At 45.8% G+C, this 17,324-nt stretch overlaps 1 protein-coding gene across 1 annotated transcript in view; it reads left to right on the top strand.

Moving 5' to 3' along the window:
* The first annotated feature begins 1,648 nt into the window (after positions 1-1,648).
* The window catches only part of VANGL1 (VANGL planar cell polarity protein 1), a 61,753-nt gene continuing 46,077 nt past the window's right edge, over positions 1,649-17,324 (top strand). Inside the window, exons 1-2 of the mRNA XM_007525512.2 lie at positions 1,649-1,961; positions 13,033-13,236. Of these exons, the coding sequence (XP_007525574.1) occupies positions 13,166-13,236 (71 nt within the window). The 5' untranslated portion in view covers positions 1,649-1,961; positions 13,033-13,165. The remainder of the gene's footprint in view (positions 1,962-13,032; positions 13,237-17,324) is intronic.

Here is a 17,324-nt window from a genome sequence, read left to right as displayed (position 1 = left end):
GATGCCCAAAGGCAGATGGGAAGGTGGGAAAGTTGGACATTGGTTCAGCTGGACAGACACTTGGAATGCTGGCTACCCAAGCCAGCAAGAAGCATCTATTCTCTGAAGACAAGTGACAGGTTGGGGGGGGGGGCAGAGAGGGATAGTTGTTCTGGGCTGCTAAGGATCCTGGTGGTGAACAGAGTGGGTGACAACTCACTGCACTGAGCAATATATGAAAGAGAGGATGGGGGTGGGGGGTTTGTGGGGGTGGTGACAAGTGAGGGCTTTGGGGATAAAGTCCAATAAAGTTCCTTACAGAGGCTAGCTCAGACTGGGTGTCTCTCAAATACACATTCTGTACATATATACACACACATCCCAAGTACTGTGCTTGCTCACATGATATCTCTCTTTCTTTCATATATATATATTCCTATCATAAGCACATGGGCAGGGCACACAGCACACAAATAAACCAAGAGCCCCAGAGTGAGTTAGGAGGTAGCACCATGGGGAGAGCATGTGTCAGCCACCCCATCCTACTATCCCAAATATTTCTTTATATGCTGGTTTTGCTTGGGGTTTCTGCCAAGTCTCAGGGAGGCCTAGCCAGATTCCAGACTCTCCAGGGGGCTCCCTGGCCCTACTCACACAAGACAACTAAGAAGAGTATAAAGATACATAGGGAGGCCTGGGAGACAGCATTACGGTTATGCAAAATACTTTCATGCCTGAGGCTTTGAGACCCAAGGTTCATCTCTCATCCCACCATAAGCAGAGCTGAGAAGTGCTCTGGTGGCTCTCTCTCTCTCTCTCTCTCAATATATATATTGCATAGGGAATTAATAACTGCCCTGTCTCTGCTGGTTACCTGTTTCTTTCCAATGTCCTCACCACAATCCCCTCTAGTTTTCAGATAGAGAAATAGACTCAGAGACCACCAGTAAAATCAGGATTGGAACCCAGAGCTACCTTCCTTCAGCGGTGTCCTTTTCCAACAGTTTCTAGGGGACTGAATTTGGGGGTAGTGACTTTTCTACTTAGGGATGGAGGAGGAAGAGGGTTGGTTGATGTTGTGGGTCTGTAGGAAGTCTGGGGGCATGTGTTAATTTTCTGGCCTGCCTGTTTCAGTGCCAGTGTGTGTTTTGGTTGAGGTGAAGATGGGGATGGATATGTGTGTCAGTTACTGCAATGTGTATGTTTGAGTGTGTGTGTTGGTGGGAGCTTTGCCTTGAGTGAATATGTGTGTGCGTTTTTTAAAGATTTATTTAAGAAAATCAACCACAGCATCATTCTGGCGTATGTGGTGGTGGATGCAGGTGGTTTGAACTGAGGACCTTAAGTCTGTAGCTCTTCCTGAGCCACCACTTCTCAGGTCATGTGACCCTGTGTTAGGGCTCTGGTATTTGTATATGAGCTTGAGGATTTGAGTGCTTTGGGGTGCTGTGTAGGGCTCAATCACTGCTCATGTATTTACGATGGGAGCCTGTATATGTGATCAGTTCCTGGGAAATACATGTAGTGAGTGTGCACGTCTGAGGTCAGTCCCATGGAAGTGTGTGTATAGTATGTATGTGTGTGTGTGTGTGTGTGTGTGTGTGTGTGTGTGTGTGTGCGATGTGTGTGTGTGACAGTGTAATCCCTGGGAGTGTGTGGAGGGTGGCATATGTGAGAGATGAGCCCCGGGGAAGTGAGTGTGTGAGCAGTGAGCCCGCGCTGCAGGCGAGCGCCCCGCCCTTCGCTGCAGGTGGGCCGGCCAGCAGGGTGGGCAGCGCTCGCAGCTCTTGGCTCGCGGCCGCGCCGGGCTCGCAGGGCTGGGCTGGGGCTGCGGGGCGGCGCCGGGACAGGAAGCGGAAAGCAGCAGTGCAGCTGCGGCGGCGGCGGGGCTCTGCCTCTCAGGGAGCCCAGCGCAGGCCGCAGAGCCGGGGCCGCCGGGAGCCGAGAGCGCTGGCCGCACAGCCCGCAGGGCGGCCGCGGAGGTGAGTCCCAGGGGAGGCCGCTAGCTGCGGGCTGCGAGCGCCGGTGCAGCCCTTTGGCGGGGAGACGCCCCCAACCTGGACCCCGCGAGCCCTGGGGCCCTCCTCCCGCGCCCCCAGCCGGGACTCAGCCGGGATCCCAGCTCTCCTCCCGCCCCTGGTTGGGAGCCCCCTCCCCTGCTGCGGGCCGCACCCCGCGTATGCTTCCGGGGCTCCCTCTCCGATCTGCGCGTGGCGCGCCCCTTCTGCGGCTGCCAGACGCGCGGCGCTGCACCCCACTTCCCGGGTCCCCGGATTCCCTCCCCGCGCCTCTCAACGCCCGCAGCTCCCCAGGCTGCACTTTGGGGCGCCCTCTGCGGACTGAGCCTTCCGGACGGCCTGAGACTGACCGAGCGATCCCGGAGGCCCCGGGCGGCCGGGTGGACAGTGCGGGCGGGGGACCGGGCCGCCCTGCGCTCCCCGGTAACCGCGGGCGCCCGCTCCGTGCTGGCGGGTGTCCATAGCGCGCTCCTAGAGCTGAGCCGACGCGGGGCCGGGGGCGAGCGCAACAGGCAGGTTGGAGTTTACTTTCAAAAACGCCGGGGTGGAGCCGGGCGGGCGGGCGAGCCTGTGCCCGAGGGGTCCCGGCTGGAGGCTGTCTAGGGCAGGACCTCATTTCCTCCTGCAGCCTTTGAACTGCCCCTCAGCAACGCGCCTGGAGAAGTGTGAAGCGTTATAAAAATTTAAACGCGTCGGGGGTGGTGGCTGGAGCGGGGCGGAGCTGCGGCCTGGCGGCTGGGACATGAGCTGGTGAGACTCGGAGCCCAGAAATCTGTTGCTGGCTTTTCACTTCTTCAAACCAGGTAGAATGCCCGCCTCTTGAAGGAGTTGGGAGCCCCTTTAACTGGTCTTTAGCGGACCTTAGAAAATGCTTTATTATGATGATTGCCTGGCTGGCACGCGTATTTGGTTTAACCTCCCCTCCCTTTGAAGGAGTCTGAGGTTGCAAAATGCATGCATTTTTAGATACTTTACTCCAAGAAAACTTGCAAATTGTAAAGAATCTGGCATTTGCAATGATACAAGTTTTACAGGGCTGCTGGGAAATATAGCATTCTCCTTCCATGGGTGGGTGGGTGGATGGGTTGTTTGATTACACAGCTCCTGGGCCCTTTATGTGAAATGGCAGAAACTGGCTGAATCAAGGGAGGCATAATTAGTCATTTTATGTAACCACTAATTAGAGTTTTTAGAGTTGAATTAAATCAGCGAGATACAGTTGGGACTTTGATTTGTGGGAGGAAACTTTTATTCTGTAGTTCAGAAAAATAACACTTATCTCTCTATGAGTAGTTTGCATTCTTTGGTGTCTCTCCGTATAATTAGCAAACACGTAGAGGGTGAACTTTTTGCTGTTGCACTCTTGGTAGTGTGACTTAGTTGTGACTTAATTTGTAACTAAAATGAGGGAAGTTTTTTTCAAGTTAATTTATTTTAATGAGAAAGAGCAAAACTCTGCTCATCAACTCTGGCTTATGATGATGCTGTGGGAATTGCATCGGTTACTTCAGGGACATTAGGCATGAAAGGCTGTGCACGACTGCTGTGCTATCTCCCAACCTAAATGGAAATTATTTTATCTTTTAATAATCAGATAACTATTCGGCTCTGACTGTTGGTGGCGCTGGGGGTTGAACCTGGGACCTCAGAGCCCCAGGCACGGAAGTCTTCTGTATAGCTGCTATGCTTTCTCTAGGCCTAAAATCTGAGAATGGCATATTTGTAGGGGTTGCTTGTCAGGCAGTACATTTAAATAAGAGTTTCGCCTCTCTAAGATGATTTTTTTTCACATAGAGAAACTGAGACAGAGATAGAGACAATGAGAGAGAGACCATTGCACTAAGGCCCAGGTGCCTTGAGATCCAGGCTCAAGCCTGGGAAAACATGTCTTCCCAGGTGAACTAATCTCCCCAACCTGCTGCATTTTTATTTTGGCAGCAGGAGGAACCATAAAGGAAAGTGTCTTTATCAAGCTTCAGTGCCTGTTGCCCTGCTCTGTTGAAGAACAAACAGGTTTTGTGTGAGGAGGGTTTCTCCCTTGTCCCTTAGTTCACAAACACACACTTTGCTTGTTAACATAGGCCTCAACAGCATGTGGGTCTGGATGGATACAAATAACATTGTGATCTAACAAGTGCTTTTCGTTTGTTGACTATGAGCTCCTGAGAATCTAGGACTGTTTCAGGTCCATTTCTTTTTGCCTGGACTCCCCACAGGCTTTAGCCACTGAACCTGAACCTAGAAGAGGGAATTGGGATGACAGATTTTGTATGGTTCAGAATGATTATGATTTTTGTTTCTCCTTCTCTGTAAGTAAGCAATTCTGATAATTGAGGCATTGTAATTTTCTTTCTTTTTTAAATTAATGATTTAATAAGAATTGATAAGATTGTGGGGTAATGCAATTAGTTGTCAAGGTTCTGAAATTTAACTCTGAGGTCAGGTTCTATCCCTAGCACTTATGATGTGTGAGTGTGTGTGTATGTCTGCCTGCCTGCCTTTGGGTTTCTTTTTTTAAAATATTTATTCATTTGATAGGATAGAGAAATTGAGAGGGGAAAGGAAAATAGCGAGAAAGATGGAGAGACACTTGCCATACTACTTCACCACTTGTCAAGCGTCCCCTCTGCAGGTGGGGACTTGGGACTTGATCCCAGTTCCTCATACTTGATAATATGTGGTGTGCTCAACCTGGTGCACAACTACCCAGTCTCTGTCTTTGAGCTTCTTATCTTATACTGTACCTTGAGATGACTATTTTTGTCTTCTTTATAAGACTTTTTTTCTGAGACTTCGGTGGAATGTTACATGCAAATGAATAATAGTATCTAGCAATAGGCAACCTAACATGTTTAGGCTGTTCTCTGTCTGTAGTGTGGGCTAGCTCTGACTTGGGTATAAAATCTAGGTATCCTGTTATGCTATGTTCCAGAAGGTGGAAAGACAGGGCTAAGTGGAATTGGGTCTGAAACATGTTACTGGCTTTGGTCTCATCTGCACCCTTGATGAAAAGGTGATTCTGTGTTATGTTGCTGTCTCTGTCCCATCAGTGTCCTTTTAAATCCTGCTTACTGGGCTCCAGCACCATGGGATTTACAAAGAAGGTATTCTCATACAGTCTATTTAACTTAAATTTAAAAATCTAGCAGGGACCAAGGGGTCTCAATTGAGCACAAATGTACATCACAGAACCCACACATATGTTACCCATTCACAGTTCTTCTGAAATCTATGCCCAGTTGCTGAAGGTGTTTCAGAGATAATGACTGACTCACCTAAGAGCAGTTATTCTGAGAAGGTAAATTGAAAACATTGGCAAGACAGGTAAAATGAGGTTGACATTTTCTCTTCATGTGAATAGTAGATGTAGGATCATTCATTTGTAAGAACTGTGTTGTAATGAAGGAATCACAAATGCCACAGCCCTCTGATCCCTGTACTAGTGAGCTGAACAGTGTTTTGTGGTTTATAGACCACAAGTTCAGCAAACATTTTGCAGGTTTTGACATCCTTTTCCAGTCTTTCTTCCAGTTCACAGCCCCAGGTTTACCCCCCAGTCTTTCAGATAAACCCACCGAAATAGTCTTCTTTGACTTCTTGGATACTCACTTCCAGCCTGGGAACTGTAAAAGGAGGTGTGCAAGGAATAGAATAGAAATCACTCAATCACTCAGCTCTGTTCTTTAAAGGTAAACTAGCATAAATCCTAGAAAAGTGCATTGTTCAATGGAAATGACATAAAGGTGCCATGTAAAGATAGTCTCCTTAACTGAAGGAATTTCTCTTTACTCTAATAATATAACTGAGAATTTTGAGTACTTGCCATGTGCTGAGCTCTGTTCTAAGTGGTTATGAACAATCTCTTTTAATTTCCACCACAAGCCTATAAGTAAAATATTATTCTGTTAGGGAAACAGGCACAGAGAGGTGAAGCAACTTGATTTAAGGTCATGCTTCTGCTGATCAGTAGCAGAGCCAGGATTTGAACAGGGACAGACCAAGTATAGAACGTTTGCTTGTTGCTTCTCCTCTGTAGGGGGAAAAAAAAAGGTTGATTTTAACCACATTATTTAAATTGTCGTTTCCCCCTGGAGTGCCACATAGTTAAAACTGGGTGCCTTGAGAAAAAGATTTAGCTCCAAAGCCTAGTGAAAAAATAATTATAGTGGAATAGACCCCCTTTAGGATTCTAAAAAAAAGTCAGATACTCAAAGTAATGTGCACAGTATGGATAGACACTGTTGCACCAGAAACTTCTCTCACTTGGAAAGAGATCTACTGTGGAGGGTGTGGAATGTATCTCTTTCCCCCCCTTGCAAGGTAACTTTCTACCTTCCAGACCACACTTCTTAATTACTTAATAGCTCCAGGTAGAGCTGTTGATGATTTTATAATTTCCTTTGCAGGAAACGATAGCTTATGTTTACCACCATCATTATCATAACATATCATTTCCCTCAAGTGATTTTCCCAGCACTAGGCTTTTCTTCTAAGTAGTCATCAGGTATGTTTTATTTTGTGAATGCTACTTGAAGGGAAGAGTATTTGAGGCCACTGGGTTTCACTTTGCTTTTAGTGGAGGGTAGGTAAGAGAGGATTTCTTTTCTTTTTTCTTTTTTAGCATTTCCTTCTGGGAATTTTCTGAACTGAAGACACTGGTGCTCAATCAGAAGTGCCCTGACACTACTAGGTATCCTGGCCTTTGTGAGATGAGATTTTCAGGAGGAGAGCTCCTTTTCTGTCCTGCTATCTGCTCAGCTTCCACCCAGGCAGTGCTGGGGAATAACAGGCGAGTAAGGGGAGGTAGTGAGGATGAATGTTTGAGGACAGGAAAGAATTCACTTCTGTCATGGAGTCTGAACCTTGCTGCTGAGTGAAGCTGGTTCTCACCTCTCTGCAGAATGAGATTTTTTTTTTTTTAAACACTAGAGCACTGCTTAGCTTTGGCTTATGACGGTAAAATTAGGGACCTCTGAAGCCTTAGGTATGAAAGTGTTTTTGCACAACCATTATGCAGTGTATCTCTACTCTACCTTTCATTTCAAACTGAGGATGTAAAGTAGACCATCTCTTAAGTTTTCTTTCCCATCAAACTGAACTTGTGATCTCCAAGTCCTGAGGTCAGCTGCACATGCCTGCATCCACCACCCAGCACCCAGTTATTGAGTACCTTTCATATTTTATAAGCAGAATGGGCAGTAGTGAAAGTATCCTCGACTTCCTGGAGTTAGCCCTTTGCACAGGAGCCAGACCTTATGCATATGAATGAATGTATGATTTGGAATTGTGATGTGGGATGAGAATGTGCATGGGGTACTGTGAAAGGGCCTAAAGGAGATTGGAGGATCAGGAAAGGTCTCTTGAAAGATGTAGTTTTCAAACTGAGAGGCATAAGTAGGATGGGGGTGTGAGGAGAGCAAGCACACAGAGTCAGAGCAGAGAAGTGTGACTCACTCTCCAAGACCCTGAGGCTGCAGAAGCCTGTAGTTCTAGTGGCCTCCAGTGGAGAGGTGGGCAGGGCCTTGCAGAGCAAATGCAGCATTTTCTGTTTTATTTAAAGTGCACTGCCCCATCTTGGAGGCAGGGGTTAAGTAAGGAAGTGACATGCTGACTTGAAAGGCCACACTAGCTATAGTCCACCTGGGGCCACATACAGTCTAGAAGTCTGGATTGTGTCGGGGTTGGGATGATAGAGGGACAGTTACAGATTTCTCACCTTTATTTGACTCTGTCCTCTTCAAGCCAGTGCTGCAGCCACTCCTTTCATTGCCTAAGAAACCTGATTTCTTTTCATTACTTTATTTTTTAAAAGTTTTTAAACATTTTTATTTTGTGTTATTTTATTTTATTATTGAATAGCATCAGAGAGAAATTGAGGGTGGAGAGATAGTGAGGGAAAGAGACACCTGCAGCCCTGCTTCACCACTTATCAGGCTTTCCCCCTGCAGGTGGGGATCAGGGGCTTGAACCTGGGTTTTTGTGCACTGTAATGTGGGTGTTTAATCAGGTGTGCCACTGCCTGACCCCTTTTCATTACTTTGTCTTCCTGATAAGGCATCCCTTTGGCCTTATCTGAGTTCTACTATTTTTTTTTTTTGTGCATATAGGAGAGCTATCTAAATAAATCAATACAGTAGTGATAAGCTCCAGGATATGCTTTTCTGTCATCTCTATCTCAGCTCTTGAGTCAGTTCGGCCCTCTTTTAAAATGAATTTTGTCAGTTACCTCCTCCTTAATCTTCACTCAGATCTCAGGCAAAGACCGATAACAGATTGAAACAGTAAAACTCAGAAGGGGCCCTAAACTCTGCAGACGAGGATTAGTTGAAGAAACCTGCAGGTTTAATCATTGGCCAGCCATGTCCATGGGCCCTGGAGGAAAGAGGTGTCTCAGAACTAGGAGAGGAGGGTGCCCAGGTAGTGGTGCACCTGGTTAAGTGCTCACATTATAATGCACAAGGAGCCAGGTTCAAGCCCCAACTGCAGGGGGAAAGCTTTAAAAGTGGTGAAGCAGAGCTGCAGGTGCCTCTTTCCCTCTTTATCAATTTCCCCTTTTCAGTTTCTCTCTCTGTCCAATAAATAAATAAAAATTAACAACAACAAAAAAGAATTGGGAGAGGGAGGGAAATTAATTATAGACAGCACTTGGCCACTGGGATATGTGAGGTAAAGGGGAGAGAGTATCAAGAAAGGCACACAGTGGGAATCTTTGGGATCACTAGGGTGACTGAATCCCCCTGGCCAGCTGTGGGAGTGGTCTACTAAGTAGAACAAGAGCCATCTGATTAGAAAAAGTGCATTGAGGCTTTTTCTTTTTCAAGATTTTATTTATTGATTGGTGTGTGTTTGTGAGAGAGAGAGAGAGAGAGAGAAGACCCTGTACTCATTACTTTGGTACGTGCAGTGCTAGGCTTCCAAGTCCAAAACTCAGCACTGTACTGCCTCCCTGGCTGTGAGGTTTATTCTTTGGGTAAGTATTTCCTGAGTACCTGTTATGTTCAGACAGGAGCTCCTGCCTTCAGAGAGCTTATACCATAGACCATCCATAGTTGGAAAAAACACAATTGGTGAGTTCTGAGTATTGAAGGATGGTGATGAAGGGGCTTGGGAAGATATGTTGGAGGAAAAACTGGAGCATACACACCATCCAACTAAAGGATAACAAGCAGCAAAGAAACACCAGCTGATGGGCCGCTGTCATTGCCATGTCCCTGGCATTGCTTAGCAGGGCCTCTCAGAGTTGCTGACTCAGTATATAGGTGGACAAGGGATAAATGGGCTGTGAAGGAGGGAAAAGATAAGGCTTTTATATTGAATGCTTAGCAATCCGTGGCTAAGGTAGACCTCCCTATGGAGTGGCTAAGCACTCCCTATGGAGTGCTGAAGGTGGAGGATTGGGGTGACCGCCAAGAAGGAGGAGCCCTTTTGATCAATGTAGACCAGAATTGTGGGAGAGAAAGCAAAGGTAAAGCTGTTCCCCCAAGGACACTTGAGAGCCTGTAGTTTCCTTTAAGAGACATGCCTGGAGTTGTCTTAATAGATGGTGAGAGGTTCTAAGGAGGAGGAAGAATGACAGCCTTTTGCAGAGGGAAGGGGCTGCCATGTGCCAGAGACTTTACACTGGGAGCTCAAGCTCCTTCTCAATCCCAGGATGAAGGTCATAGGCTGAGAGAGGTGAGCCTCTGCCCCAGGGCATCACTCCCTCTGCCACAGCAGGCAGCCTGAATAGCTTCTGCCCAGATCTTGAGGGCCTTCCAAGACACCTCAGCAGCCTTTTGCCAGAGTTCACTAGAAGTTAGGGTGAAGAATTCAGCAGTGGGGGTGGGGGTGGGGTGGCGGAGGGAGGAAGAATGGAGGTGTTATGGAAAGGCAGTTGTAAATCTAGAAAGCAGCCAGGTTTGGGGGGAGAAGGTGCCACTTGTTCATAATCTCTTGGTCAGCAGAGAACTGAAGGAGGTCTTAGGCTAGCTCAGGGCAGGCCTGGGGAATCTTGGTTTACCTCCCGATGCTGGATGCTGGTGGCTGCCAGCAGACAAATAAGCAGTGAATCCCCAAGCAGAGAGAATGTCAGGTGCTGAAAGCTCATTGAAAAGGCCAGTGGTAATAGTGGGAAATGGGGGGTGGGGGGTGGGTGGGTGGATGATGAGCCAGCTCTGAGAGTCTTCTAGGAAAGTGGAGGGAAGTTCAAGAGCAAAGCTAATGGTTGGTTTCTTATATGCCTGCTGTGTTTAGTCCCACATTCCCCTATCCTCGATTTTTTTGGGGGGTGGGGGATTAATAGTTTACAATCTACAGTAAATACAATAGTATATTGTACAGCTTCTTTTTTCTGCTTAACACTCTTAACACCCCTGCTCTGCCTAGGTGCCAAGGTCCTCCCCAACATCATCCTTCAAGAACCTGAAACATCATTACCCCCCCACACACACACACACCTGTCAGAGTCCTTTACTTTGGTACAATACACCAAACCTAGTCCGAATTCTGCTTTCTGATTTCCCTGTGTTCTTATGTCTGATCTTCTGTCTGTGAATGGGATCATCCCATATTCATCCTTCTCTTTCTGGCTTATCTCACTCACTTCACATGATTCCTTCAAGCTCCATCCAAGATGAAGTGAGGAAGGTGAGTGGTATTCCATAGTATATCTATCTATCTAGCTATCTAGCTATCTAGCTATCTATATACCACAGCTCTTTTCAGTCTTACTTCCATTTGCCAATGAGGAAAGCTGAGGTTCCTGGGGAAAATTGTCTTGCTGGGTAGTTACCCAGCTAGTTAATAGGCCACAGACTGAGAGTTGAACTCAGGACTGACTGCAGGGGAGCCCCAGGATGGGAAGGTGAATGACCACAGCCACCCCCATCACCCTGCTCTGCTCTGAGCCTTGCTCTGACCATAAAAGTCTGGAAGATCTCTAGCACATCTTGAGCAACTGCCTGGAGCTCTCACAAGTGTTAAACTGAGTTGCTAATTCACATTCCATGGATATAAAATGGGTTCAGAGAGGTTTAATTATTTGACTAAGGCCATACAGCCAATTAGTGAGTAAAGCCTGGAATTATGAAGGCGGTCACTGATTGATTCAACCCTGTCTGACTAATGAAGACACTGAGGTTCAGAGAGACAAGGGACTGGTCCCAGGTTATTCTCTCTAGACTGTGAAGAGTTCTGACTGCAGCCTAGGTCCCACCACTGTCTCTTGGGCTCTTGATGGCAGAGCAAAAATGAAATGATGAAAAGCAACCTCCAGGACCAGGGAAGCTACCTAGGCCTGGATCCTATTTGTGGCAAGTGAAGGTGCCTGATCTCCTAGGATGAGAGCATGGTGAGGGCAAATACAGTTGACAAGACATTTGAGGCTGGGAGCTGTGCTGGTGTGATTGCTTATAAATTCTTCTGATGAAATGATTATTCACATGTTGACCATGGCTGTCTTTGAGTATAGGAGTTTATGGATTAGAGAGAACTTAAAAGAAACTTTGCTCTTTTTAAAATTTTTATGAATTACTTTTACAGTCTGACAAATGGAGAGAAAGATGAAGCCAGGTACAATCTAAATCCTGGCCCATTTTCACCCTAAACTTGCAAGGGGACAGTCTGTGGATGCAAGGGGGTTGGCATTTGCACCTCTTGTTTTTCCTTTACACTCATCTCCCAGGGTCTGTTTGCAGTTTTAGTTTGAGGTTGGGGTGGGGAAAAGAGGAACTCAGGTGAGGGAGGACTGGCTCTGCAGTGGAGGTAGGGTGCAGGGAGACAGAAACTTAGTTTTCTAGGAGTAAAGGGTTGGCAGTGGGACTCAAGAATATACTTGAAAAATATGCCTGTTTATTTTTACTGAAGCTCAAATATCTAATGAAAGTGGGGGTGGGGGAAGCCCCAAGGATTAGCAGAGGATAAATCACCTACCTTCATTTTTCTGATGTTCCCTTTTAGAATCTTTGTCCTTCCATTGGTGATTTATAGGATTTGTAACAGTAATGGAGATTCCATGTGTATCAATAGTTCTTTTCTGCTTTTTAAATTTGCCATTATATCACAACATTTTCCGTTTTTGTGATTATCATTTCAAATAGCTGTGCGCTATTTCTTTGGGTGGATGAGCTATGTTTTCCTTACCTATTCTTTCCTGTTTCACGGGCAATTTAGATCGTGCCTAGTTTTCCACTAGTATAGACAATGTGGTCATAATGCTTTTCTCCAACAAGGAAATTAGTGCTCTAAGATACATTGTCAGGAATTTGAATTCCTGGATTAAAGGGGCTGAGAACTTACTATTTTTTTTTCAAATGTCTTTTTAAAAGTATGAGCCAAACCCTTAAAAGCTACTTCTCCTGCGTATTGTTTTTGTAACAGGTAAATGGGGGCTGGAGGACTGGGCACTGTGTCTAGGGCTGTGGTGTCAGGGGAGCCAGTTCTTCTAACACCAGCCCAGGTGGGTGAGATTGTCCAGGAAATGACCAGGGGCCAGGTTGCTCCCACTTCCAGTTTTCTGCTGCTGTGCTGGGCCTTTGGCTCTCTCCCCACTTACCCAACCAGCCACCTGGGCAAGCCTGTTGCCCCTCCTGAGCTGAGTGGTTAGTGTTCAGATGCTTTATCTATGTCTACTTCTGTGAATGAGACCCATGATAAGAGGTGACCTCTAGCTTTTTTTCTTCTAGCCCCTTCTGTGTTGGCTTTGAAAATTGATATCTTGGGAGTCGGGCGGTAGCGCAGCGGGTTAAGCGCAGGTGGCGCAAAGCACAAGGACTGGAGGAAGGATCCCGGTTTGAGCCCCTGGCTCCCCACCTGCAGGGGAGTCGCTTCACAGGCGGTGAAGCAGGTCTGCAGGTGTCTGTCTTTCACTCCCCCTCTCTGTCTTCCCCTCCTCTCTCCATTTCTCTCTGTCCTATCCAACAACGATGACATCAATAATAACTACAACAATAAAACAACAAGGACAACAAAAGTGAATAAATAAAGAAAGAAAGGAAGAAAGAAAGAAAGAAAGAAAGAAAGAAAATTGATATCTTTATTTTCTCTCTCTGCCCCCCAGAAATTTGTTCCTGTTGAAGAGTGGCTCCTTGCTTCTCAGGCTCCCGAGGATTTAGAAGTCTCGCAGGTGAAATTCTCTACCTCGAAGGAGAAACAGTACCTGCTGTTTCATCAAGGGCAAGCTGTCCATTGCTATGGATACCGAATCCACATATTCTGGATATTCTTACTATTCAAGTCATTCCAAAAAATCTCATAGACAAGGGTACGTAAGCTCTTGAGTGTTCCACTTTTCCCATTGGGGAAGGTTCCAGGTTGCTGACATGGTCTAGATTCATTTTTCAGACAGTGGTGGCTGGGCTGTTGACACTGGAAGTTCCTTCCTATAGAACATGAGAATCTGAGCTCCAAGAGCTTTTCATACATGGTGTGGGGAGTGACTGCACCCGCCATCCCACATTTTTATAGCTGTCCTTCCAGTTGATTGACCTTTATTTCTCACAATTGGTCTTCAGTTAAAGTTTTCCCCTACAGTGGGAGTGTTTTTTCCTTTCTAAGTACTTTTCTTTATAGGTGAATACAAATGAATACAAATGAAAGTTTTTTAATTGTTCATTTGTTGCCTTTTTTAGCCAGGGCTGCTGACTCATTGTCCATTATGCATTTGTCATGAGGCTTATACTCTGAAGTGGTAGGATTGGTCTGGCGCCTTATTTCTCAGTGAACAAGCCTGGGTTTTGAAAATGCTGGGGGGCGCAGGGCAAATTCTTCCTCCTCTCTTCTATATGGGCAGGTCTGTACTGGTATTCCCAGGGCCTACTCTACAGCAGGCCTACAGAATCTTTTCTGAGCAGAAGAGGGAGGGAATGAATGAATAAATTGCTGGTACTGCAGGAATCTAGTTGGTAGAACCGATGCTGTTGCTTCCTGAGAGTACTTCTCTCTAAAGTGGGACAAACAATACCTACCTGAAGAGCTGTTGAGAATATGGAATGATGCAATGCATGGGAAACCTTCAGTATAGCTCAAGGCAGCAGGTCAGTAACCAGAATGCTCTATTGCATTCAAAGGCTCACCTGTGGTCACAGTCCTGGGTGGGCTGGGGATGGTAATTGCAGTGGTTTTTCCTGGACTGAGCAGTTCCTAGACATGCAGCTTGATGAAGTATGAAATTTTATTTCCTAAAGCAGTAATAAGATACATACGGATATATTTGACATATTTATTTGTGAGCCCATGTGGATGTACACATGCAAAAAGAGGGCTGGAAAAATAATCTCCTAGCTGTTAGCAGTGACCGTCTATAGGGACTCAACATAAGAGATAGAAACATTCATTTATACTTTTTTTTTGCCTCCAGGGTTATTGCTGGGGCTCAGTGCCTGCACTATGAATCCACTGCTACTGGAGGCCATTTTTTCCTATTTTGTTGCCCTTGTTGATGTTATTGTTGCCATTGATGTTGTTGTTGGATAGAATGGAGAGAAATAGAAAGAGGAGGGGAGACACAGAGGGGGAGAGAAAGATAAGACACCTGCAGACCTGCTTCACTGCTTGTGAAGTGACCCCCCTGCAGGTGGGGAGCCAGAGCCTCAAACTGGGATCCTTATGCTAGTCCTTGTGCTTCACGCCATATGCACTTAACCCGCTATGCTGCCACCCAACCCTCCCCATTTATACTTTTTAAAAAATACTTGTTCAATCTTTCTTTCTGTTTTCTCTCTTCTTTCTTTCTCCTTCCCTCCCTTCTTCCTTCCCTCTCTTCTTTATTTCTTTTTTGTTGCCACCAGCCTTATTGCTGGGGCTTGGTCCCAACACTATGAATCCACTGCTCCCAGCAGCCATTCTTTCCTCTCCCCCCCCCCTTCTATTTTATTGGATAGGACAGAGAGAAATTGAGAAGGGAGTGGGAGATAGAGAAAGGTAGACACCTGAAGACCTGCTTCACTGCTCATGAAGCCTCCCCTCTGCAGGTGGAGTGCAGGGTCTCAAACCTGGGTCCTTGCACATGGTAATGTGTGAACTCAACCAAGTGCACCACCACTGCCTGATGCTCTACTTGTTCAGTCTTTCATAGGGTTCCATTTTGTAATGAAAACATGAATGGAGGCTCTGGAAGATAGCTTACCCAGTAGAGCACACATTTTACCATGCCTGAACCCTGGGTTTGAGTCCCTGGCCACCACTGGGAGCACCATGAAGAGGGGATGCTTTATGAGCAGTGTTGTGGTGCCTTTCCTTCGCTTAGGCTCACACTTGCTCTAGCTTGCTTGCTCACTTGCTTGCCCCTCTGTGGAAGAAGGAAGAGTCCATGAGGAGTGGTGGAATTACCAGGAGTAAAGCTGAGTGAAACCCTGATAACAATATAGTATAATAAAATAAAATATGAATGGAAAATAATATAAAAGTAAAGTTTTTAGGTATTATTTAAAGACGAGAAAAATGTTTATCTGGGTCATGTTATAAAATATTTTAAACTATGGGGAGTTGGGTGGTAGCACAGCGGGTTAAGTGCAAGTGGTGCAAAGCACAAGGACCGACTTAAGGATCCCGGTTTGAGCCCCTGCCTCCCCACCTGCAGGGGAGTCGCTTCACAAGTGATGAAGCAGGTCTGCAGGTGTATATCTTTCTTTCTCCCTCTCTGTCTTCCCCTCTTCTCTCCATTTCTCTCTGTCCTGTCCAACAACAATGACATCAATAACAACAACAATAATAACTACAACAAAAAACAACAAGGGCAACAAAAGGGAATAAATAAATGAATATTAAAAAATTTTTTAAAAGATTCTAAATTATGTACATTATGACAGTTGTATGCTCTTCTGAAATTATTTTCCAAATTTTCTTTTCTTTTTTTAAAGTAAATTACAATATTTTTTTTTTTAATTTTTTATTTAAGAAAGGATTAGTGAACAAAAGCATAAGGTAGGAGGGGTACAACTCCACACAATTCCCAACACCCAATCCCCATAACCCACCCCCTCCCATGGTAGCTTTCCCATTCTCTAACCCTCTGGGAGCATGGACCCAGGGTCGTTGAGGGTTGCAGAAGGTAGAAGGTCTGGCTTCTGTAATTGCTTCCCCGCTGAACATGGGCGTTGACTGGTCGGTCCATACCCCCAGTCTGCCTCTCTCTTTCCCTAGTAGGGTGTGACTCTGGGGAAGCTGAGCTCCAGGACACATTGGTGGGGTCTTCAATCCAGGGAAGCCTAGCCAGCATCCTGGTGGCATCTGGAACCATTGCTGATGATGCGATTAGAGCGCTCGCTGTCAGCGACTTCTCAGTCCGCCATCTTCCTCTCCCCTCTCAAATTACAATATTTTTAATGAGATGACTATGCCTCACACTTGAGGAGTGCTGCTGCTGAGTGACTTCCCCCAGCCTGTTTTCTTATTCTTATATTTTAGAGAGAAAGAGAGAAAGTTGAGAGAGACAGAGAGAGAGAGAGAGAGAGATGAGAGGCACCATAGCATTGCTCCACTATTTATGGTTCCTCATGTTGTACCAAGGTTCAAACTCAGGACTTGAAAGATGGTAAGGCATGTATCCTATGGGGTAACTATTCCTAACTGGGCACCTTATTTTCTAAATTTTCACAGATCACTCTTGTAATCACAAAAGTTGTGGAAAGCATGTAAATGAGCTTGTGCTGAAACAGAATGGGAAATTAGAGGGAGTGGGACTAAGGAGGCCTGCAATGGCATACCAGACTCAAACCCTGAGAAATCAGGAACTCCAGTGATAGAAATGTGATCACAATTTCCAGCCAGTGGGTAAACCATGGTGTTGGTATCTTCTAATTCTGCTTTTAAAAACCCCTTCTGTTTCATTTGGTTTAAATCCCCCCTGCTTAACACTGCATTCTATTTACATAACCACTGTATTCTATTTACACAACCACTGTATTCTATTTACATAACCACTGTATTCTATTTACATAACCACTGCCATCTATTTACATAAATCACTTTTACATTTACATAAAGCACCACCTTCCCTCCAGGGCATTGGTGGTTTAGTGGTAGAATTCTCACCTGCTCCACCCCCTCTCCTTGTCACACCCTGATCCTCTCCTTGTCACACCCTGATTTTCACCAGTCACTTTTCTCTCCACCCTCTTTGCATCACATCCTGTTCACACCCTACTTGGGAAGTATATATAAAGACAACATTGTTTGTTTTAGTTAGTTGTTAGTTTAGTCTAGCTTGGTATAGATTGCGCTGCGTCCTGCATGAATAAAGAGATACTGCGTACAGCTCAACCATGAGTCCCTGGTCGTCTGTCTCCCATCAGTGAAGCTCAGCCCAACACCATGGGTCAGTTATAAAATACCAGACATAGAGTAGTTGTT

This window comes from Erinaceus europaeus, chromosome 11 (genome assembly GCF_950295315.1).
Source record: "Erinaceus europaeus chromosome 11, mEriEur2.1, whole genome shotgun sequence".
NCBI classification, from domain to species: domain Eukaryota; kingdom Metazoa; phylum Chordata; class Mammalia; order Eulipotyphla; family Erinaceidae; genus Erinaceus; species Erinaceus europaeus.
The sequence above is the reverse complement of the archived record's forward strand: the minus strand, read 5'-3'. Positions and strand labels throughout refer to the sequence as shown.